Source organism: Hyperolius riggenbachi, chromosome 2 (genome assembly GCF_040937935.1).
Source record: "Hyperolius riggenbachi isolate aHypRig1 chromosome 2, aHypRig1.pri, whole genome shotgun sequence".
NCBI classification, from domain to species: domain Eukaryota; kingdom Metazoa; phylum Chordata; class Amphibia; order Anura; family Hyperoliidae; genus Hyperolius; species Hyperolius riggenbachi.
Window position 1 is genome coordinate 34022597 of NC_090647.1, and position 8592 is coordinate 34031188.

Below are 8592 nucleotides of genomic sequence, written 5' to 3' on the forward strand. Positions count from 1 at the left end.
TCACCACAATATCAGCCATACAGCGCCCCCTGATGGTCTGTTTGTGAAAAGGAATAGATTTCTCATGTAAAAGGGTCTATCAGCTACTGTTTGGGATAAAGTTCAATTCTTGGTCGGAGTTTCTCTTTAAATTGTTCTGTTTGGACATGATGTTGGAACTTGTAGTGTGGGTGCTGTTTTTTTTATTTTTTCTCGCCGCCGGCCAGTGCAGGTGCAACGATGCCTGACTCACCCGAAGGGGCTTCAGGTATGAAAGGAGGGGGGCAGAGGAAAATGAGGGGAGCAGTGAGCATCAGGACAGCTCCCCCTACATGCCTGCTCCCCCCATTTCTCCTAGTGTGTTGGGCTCTGGTATCCTTTAAACAACTTTCTTTCTGCAGATTGTGATTTGGCATGAGGGGGCCTAGTAGGTTTGCTCAGTATGAAGCACAGAAATTTCTGACGGCGGCCCTGTGTGGCTGCAGGAAACTGTTTTATTCAGTGTGGGAACTGAGAGTATTGCTACAACAGCACTGATGTTTTGTTGGAATGAGGTGAGTATTTGTACCCCTTACTACCAACGCTGGCGTGTGTAGTTTATACATTTATCCAGGCCCGGATTTACCTCACAGAAGCCTATAGGCACAGATGTCCTGGTACCCTAGCCTTCACCCTCCATGAACCTACAAATCCCCACCGAACCGCACCGCAAGTGTGCTGGCTGTACCAGCTGTCACGCCTCTCTTACTTCCCCTGCCTGGCATTGGTAGCTACAGGTGTCCCCAGTTGAAGGGAGATCTCATCAGTGGAATGCTGAGAGCCAGGTGAGAAACCAGGCATGGAAAACTACTAGAAATAGAAATTCAAATGAAGTCTGACTTCACGTGTGACAGCGAGATGGGAGGGGTTAACTTACCCAGAAGTCTTCGGGCCATCTGCGTTCTATTACGCGCCATAGGTGTTGTGAAAGCCGTGTTGCATGACTCACTACCACGCTTCCTCTTTCAAGCCAGATGGAGGAAGCGTGGAGGTCAGTGGTGGAACGTGGCTTTCATTACGCCTATCACGTGTAATGGAACGCAGGCGGCCCAAAGACCTCTGGGTAAGTTAACCCCTCCATCCCGCGGTTACATGGGAAGTCATTAGACTTCATTTGAATTTCGAATTTGAGTAGTTTACTACTCTAAAGCCCTTGCCTGTGAGTAACCTCTCATTTATACTCCACTCAGGACTCTGCACAGGGAAGGAGGGAGGGAGGAGCTGGGGGAGGGGATTGAGCCGCCTTTCCATTATCAGGCGCCTGTAGGCACGTGCCTACAGTGCCTTATAGTAAATCTGGCCCTGTATTTATTGTCAGTTCAGGTGCCCTTTAAGTATCCCAATTCTCTCCACCTCTAACAAAAAAAATGTCCCATGAGACAACATTCAAACTCTACTGAGATAGCATACGAAATAGATATTGAACCCAGGATTCCATTGTTGTCTTCTAGGCCCAAGGAGCTCCATTGAGCTGTGTGGTGAGGGGACTTTGCCCGTGGAAGTGTTTTGGGGTGGGAGGTCACACCAGGGGAATGGCCAATAGAGAGACCTTGTCCAATGTAGGGAGCGTGGATAAATAAAGTTTACTGCAAAAAAATGTGTGAAATCGTCTGACTGAGGACATTGCTGCAGAGAAGGATGACGCTCCCTGACCACATAGCCCCATTTCTGTATAGGAGAGACAGTGTAATGTGAAGAACAACACCACCATTTCTTATACCTTATTAAAGAATGTATTTCTGTCAGGCACCTGTCAGGGAGGGGGTCACACTGGTGCAGAGACGAGCTACAAAATTGATACGTGGGATGGAAGGTCTCACTTACCAAGAAAGGTTAGATAAACTGGGTTTATTTAGTCTAGAGAAAAGATGCCTTAGAGGGGATCTAAAGACCATGTATAAATACATCAGAGGGCAATATAATAGCTTGGCGGATGAGCTTTTTGTCCCTAGGCCTTCTCAAAGGAGTAGAGGACATGATCTGTGCATGGAGGAAAACTGTTTTAGCCATTTATTTAGGAAAGGGTTCTTTACAGTAAGAGTGATTAAGATGTGGAATGCATTGCGCAGGAAGTCGTTATGGCAAACTCTATACCTGCATTTAAAGGGGGCTTAGATGCTTTCCTTGCGTTGAAAGACATCCATGGCTACAATTACTAGGTAATGCCTAATGATGTTGATCCAGGGATTTTATCTGATTGCCATCTGGAGTCGGGAAGGAGTTTTTCCCTTTAGGGGCTAATTGGACCATGCCTTGTAAGGGTTTTTCGCCTTTCTCTGGATCAACAGGGATATGTGAGGGAGCAGGCTGGTGTTGTACTTTATACTGGTTGAACTCGATGGACGTATGTCTTTTTTCCACCCAAGTAACTATGTAACACTTTTACATCCAGTCTCTATAAACACAAGAATGTTAGACTGCAGCTTTATCTGCTGTCCAGCAGGGGGCAGCACAGCCTTCATAAAGGATCTGTGGTGTGTTTCAGGCTCTGACTGGCTGCACGGTGGAAGTGGAGACGTTGGATGAGAGGATACTGAATATTCCCATCAATGACATTGTGCAGTAAGTAGTCACATGACCCACCAACGTTATATATAGCGCTACAGCCAGACCACTCTCGTTAAGTGACTTATTAGTGAAAAAGAATTTACGATAGTAATAACATTTAGGGGGATAGTTGCTGCCTGAAGCGACAAAAAGAAAGCACCTACATCTTCACCTATATACTGTATAGAGAAGGCTCTGGATCCCATAGAACCTCCTCGTTAAGGCTTTGGAACTACTCGCATCCCTGAGTATTACTGAAGATGAGTGGATACATACTGCATATGCGCAAGTTCAGCCTCATACATGCGCAGTAGGGATGCGCCCGTCTTCAGATGTGAGTAATTCCGAAGCCTGCCCGAGTAATGATGAAACCCAACTGGTCAAATACCTTCAACAGGAGGGCGGCGCAGGAACGGTGGGACGAAGTGAGGACCAGGATGAGATGGCCGCCAATCCTTGTACCCAACTGACCTGATTCTACCATGGTCCGCATCTCCCAGGAAAAGTGTGGCTGTTATGGCAACCTTCCATACCACTGACCCTGTCGCCCCAAAATATAGATATGTCATCCACTAGTACCATCCCCCACCCCTATGTTACTCCTGCCTCCATACAGAGTGGTGACAGACAGGAGGACTTGGTGGTGGTTATGACAAAAGTCATCCATGCTAACATGTTGAGGTAATTAAAGGATACCACAACTGACATGTGGCATAATGAGATAGACATGTGTATGTACAGTGCCTAGCACACAAATAACTGCTGCATTCCTTTTTTTCTTTCTCTGCCTGAAAGAGGTAAATATCAGGTATGTAAGTGGCTGAATCAGTCCTGACTCAGACAGGAAGTGACTACAGTGTGACCCTCACTGATAAGAAAAAACTATAAAACACTTTCCTAGGAGAAAATGGCTTCTGAGAGCAAGAAAGAGATAAAAAAGGGGGAAATTCTTATCAGTGAGGGTCACACTGTAGTCACTTCCTGTCTGAGTCAGGACTGAGTCAGCCACTTACATACCTGATATTTACCTCTTTCAGGCAGAGAAAGAAAAAAAGGAACACAGCAGTTATCTGTGTGCTGGGCACTGTACATACCCATGTCTATCTCATTATGCCACATGTCAGTTGTGGTATCCTTTAAGTAAAATGTGGGACATAGTGTGGACAGGGGCACAGGTAAAGGGGTCCGGGTTCATCTTGGTGGGAAGGGGGAATGCCTGGAAAACAGACAGGTGATTTTCTTCAAACCCAGGGAGCCTACAGAAGTTTCTGGAATAAGCCAATTAGGTGAGCCCATGTATTATGCTTTTCTGGAGTGTCTGAGACTCTCAGGTCATAGTCCTGCCAGGTGCTTCAGTACTGCTCATGGGAATTATGGGAGGAGTTTGTAAACTCATGGGGTTTATGGGAGGGGCTTGTGCAATCCTCCAGTGATGCATTTCCTGCAGTTCTGCTTGTGTAACCAGCGGCACATCAATCTGTTCTTTCCGCAGTCCCAAATACAGCAAGGTGGTGCCGGCGGAAGGGATGAGGCTGGCCAGCGACCCCAGCCTGAAAGGAGACCTCCTCATCCAATTCGATATCCAGTTCCCAGAACACCTGACACCACAGAAGAAGCAGATCCTGCTAAAAACTCTGTCCTAAACCCCACATATCGCTTCTAGCTGCAGATGTGCGCTTTACTCGAGTTAGGAATTTGCACGACTTCCCAGTAGAGCAGTTCTGTCCTCCTCCAGATCTTGAGGGCCAAGGTACTCACACATTTTTGGAACAGCTTAGTTTAATTGATGGGACTGAATGTGAAAAGGTGTGGTTCAGAGCACATTTCTCAGCCCGTCCCAAATGCTTAAGCCTGGTACACACTTTCAATTATGATTGTATGCGGGTCAACAGATATTGACTACTATGAGCAGATTGTGTTATTAAACCCTCATATTACATGGAGGTGGTAAAACTGGTCATCCAATTTTGATTGGCCAATCACTGACTAATTTTACTACCTCCATGTAGTATGAGAGCAAACAGATCTAGGCCTGAGGCCCACTAGCAGTGTTACCAACTCATTACTGGCACATGAATTATACATGTTTCATGGCTAGGTAGATGCAGTTAAAGGGAACCTAAATTGAGAAGGATATGGATTTTTCATTTTAAAATAATATTAGTTTGCCTGACTGTCCTGCTGATCCTGTGTGTCTAATGCTTTCAGCCACAGCCCCTGGACAAGCATGCAGATCAGGTGCTCTGACTGAAGTCAGACTGGATTAGTTGCATGCTTGTTTCAGGTCTGTGATTCAGCCACTACTGTCGCTTAACCTGCCTGGCGTTCTGATTCCCACAGCCCTAGGAACATTTTTTTGCAATTTTTTTTAATTTATCATGTAGCTAGCCTAGTGCTAGCTACATGATTCCCCCCTCCCTACGGCATCCCTCCGATCGCCGCAATCACAGGAAAGCTTCCCCCATCACCATGGTGACAATCGTCGTGACATCACAGGGAGTCCCAATCCACCCCTCAGCGCTGGCTGGCACTGATTGGCCAGGCAGCGCACGGGGTCTGGGGGGGGGGGGGGGGGGCTGCATCGCAGCGCTTAGGCGCAACACACAGCAAGCAAAGTGCTTGCTGCTTTTTTTTTTAAAAAAAATTATTCAAATCGGCCCAGCGGGGCCTGAGCGGCGATCTCCAGCGTCTCTGGACGAGCCTAACTCGTCCAGAACGCCAGGGAGGTTAAGAGATCAGCAGGAGAGTCAGGCAACTGGTATTTAAAAAGAAAAATCCATATCCCCTCAGTTTAGGTTCCCTTTAAAGGCACTGAATATGTGTAAGTAGCCCCAGAAACCTGTATAACTTATGCTAGGTACACACCATACAATTTTCTGTTAGATTTACCAGCAACATGGAAAAAAAAAAAAAGCCAACAGAAGAATCTAACAGAAAATTGTATGGTGTGTACCTAGAATTAGATGTCAGTAATTGAAGGGATGAGTTGGCAACACTGCCCACTAACAGCACTTTTCTAAGCGCTTGTAATTTGAATGGAGCATGACCCAACTTAAAGAGATACTGAAGCAAAAAAAGATATGATTTGTATGTGTAGTACAGCTAAGAAATAAAACATTAAGATCAGATACAGTTTAATTGTTTCCAGTACAGGAAGAGTTAAAAAACTCCAGTTATCCATGCAAAAAAGCCATTAAGCTTTATGACTTTTAAAGTCATAGAGAGGGTTGGTTTCTGACTTTTTTTTTTATCTCAACTGTTAGGCCTGGTGCACACCAGGAGTTTTTCTGAGCATTTTGAGTTTTTGAATCTGCTGCTGCTGTTATTCTATGTGTCTGTGCACACTGGAGCAATGAGGTTTTGTAAAAAACCCCATAGCATTACATCGGGAAGAGCTTTTGAAACCTCTAAAAGCTTTTCCCAATGTAATGCTATGGGGTTTTTTACAAAACCTCATTGCTCCAGTGTGCACAGACACATAGAATAACATTAACAGCAGATTTAAAAACTCAAAATGCTCAGAAAAACTCCTCTGGTGTGCACCAGGCCTTAGTGAACAATTTTCTTTTTCTCTGCCAGAGGAGAGGTCATAAGTTCAGACTGCTCTGAATCATTTTGAATGCTGAGTGTTGTGTAATCTACACATATTATAGAATGATGCAATGTTCCACCCATAGGCTTACATTAGCAAGAGCTTTACAAATCACAAGTGCTTAAAAACAAAGCTAGTAGGTCCCATACCTTACAATACTATGAACAGCCCAGTGCACACCTTGGGCTCGATTCAGTAAACGGTGCTAACCTACTTAGCATGCCTAAAGACTTTAGGCGTGTTAACCAGGGTGCTAAGTTAGTTAGCACCGTTTCTAAAATCAGATCGCGCGTAAACTTTTACGCGCGCAAAGTCCGGTGCGCACAAAATGTTGCATAGGGTTTAATGGCATTGCGCGTGTAAACTTTACGCGCAAAACTTTGCATGCGAGTTTATTTTATCACGCCTAAACTGAGTTTAGGCGTGATAAGGAGCTTCTCAGAAGCGTGCTAACAGTTAGCACTGCTTACTGAATCGAGCCCCAAGATCCGCAAAACGCTAGATGTTTTTGAAACAGATTTCAGAGCAATTCTAGGCATGTATAGAGGTTTTCTAAACATGCCTAGCGGTTTTTGGAGCGTTTGTGTAGATTACAAATATTGTTACAGTAAAGCTGAAAGGCTTCTGTAACAAAACCGCTCTGATCTGGCATTTTTCAGAGCAATTTTCCACTTTCCTATACTTTACATTGAGGCAGAAACGCCTCAGAAACTTAAAAATGCTGCAGCCCCGAGTTTGCGTTTGGGGGGGGCAAAACCAACCTGCTCTGGTGTGCCCATTCACTTTCATTAGCCAAGCGGTTTTCCTCCTGCAAGCATTTAAAAAAAAAAAAACTCCAGAACCGCTGTGGTGTGCAGGTAAGCTCTCATACAACATACCCTCAAGGACTGGAGATCAAGGATTTAGGCGATTGAGCTAAGCATCAAAAAGAAAAACACTTTATCATCCTGGCAGTTTAGGCAGACTATAGCAAATGAGTGGAAATTCTAATTTGTTTCTTTTGAGGTCTAGTCTAGAGTCACAACTTGTTTCAAGAGCAGATGGTGGAAAAGTCTCTCTGGTCTATTACATGGACAAGGTGTGGGGTCCCTGGCGCATTGTTGGCAATATATTTTGGGGCTCTTAAAATACATACCTACAGAAAGATGTCATCTTATTTTGCATGACATTGTGTAACCATTTTTTAATAAAAATTCAGTAATTGACAGACAGCCGATGATCTTTCTTTTTGGTTGAACCTAATGATGGATTACTTCACTATCATTAACATTTGATAAGGTCAATGAATTATAGCAAAAGATTTAATCATCATTTGCCTTCCTGTGTTTTGCAGTGAATCAGGGATTTATCATGTGGCGGAGGAATCCCCTGATCTTTCTGTGGGTTCTTAACTTTTGTGACTTGTTTTTCTGGTCCTCCTATGCTTTTTTTTTCCTGTCTCTAAACTTCTGCTCCGCCCTCTTAGGAGTTGTCACAAGAGGGTACTAATAAGAGTAACCACACCATTTCATCACTTTATGAAGCAAAATTAGCCTGTTAATAACACAATCTGAGATGTTGGTGTCCTGAACACACGTCTGTGCGCACGGGAACTGCTGCAGCGACGCGCCACCCTGCCTGTGCGCACGGGAACTGCTGCAGCAACGCACCACCCTGCCTGTGCGCGCGGGAACTGCTGCAGCGACGCACCACCCTGCCTGTGCGCGCGGGAACTGCTGTAGCGACGCACCACCCTGCCTGTGCGTGTGGGAACTGCTGCAGCGACACTAAATGTTTGAAATAAAAAAATTAATCTTTTTCAATTAAATATTATGTAATAGTACAGAAGTGATGCTTGTCTGAGGAATAAAACTTGTATTCTGATATTTAAAGGGAACCTTAACTGAACGGGGCAAAGAGTTTCAATTACCTGGGGTTATTACCAGCCCCCTGCAGCAGTCCTGTGCCCTCAGAGCCACTCTGGAATCCTCCGGTCCCGCTGTCACTTAGTTTCGTTTTTGAAAACTCACCAGTCGGCCAGCCACCATGCATATTATTGGACGCATTCCCTACTGCAATTAGCGCTGTTGTGGACACTGAGGGCACAGGACTGCTGCAGGGGGCTGGTAATAGCCCCAAGTGAAACTTTACCCCCCGTTCAGTTAAGGTTCCCTTTAAACACCTGCTCGATACTCCATGGGGCTTCTAAATACACATCTAAGTATACACATTAGAATACACTCGGCCGCTAAAAACCACCTCTGCTATGAACCTAGTGTGCAAACAGCAGCTCAATACACTTTTCTATGTGGTTGTATATTAGCAGCCCCAATAGCAGGGCTGTGGAGTTAGTACAAAAAAAAAAAAAAAAGTTTATGAAACCACTGACTCCCAACTCCAGGTACCCAAAATTACTCAGGCTCCACAGCCCTTCCCAATACATTGGAGAGGTTTTG

At 45.0% G+C, this 8592-nt stretch overlaps 1 protein-coding gene across 1 annotated transcript in view; it reads left to right on the plus strand.

Annotated features, from left to right (window-relative positions):
- Positions 1-5693, plus strand: part of DNAJB13 (DnaJ heat shock protein family (Hsp40) member B13) — a 46471-nt gene extending 40778 nt beyond the window's left edge. The window contains exons 7-8 of the mRNA XM_068264684.1: positions 2504-2580; positions 4058-5693. Coding sequence (XP_068120785.1) covers positions 2504-2580; positions 4058-4208 — 228 coding nt within the window. The 3' untranslated portion in view covers positions 4209-5693. The remainder of the gene's footprint in view (positions 1-2503; positions 2581-4057) is intronic.
- Positions 5694-8592: the final 2899 nt, after the last annotated feature.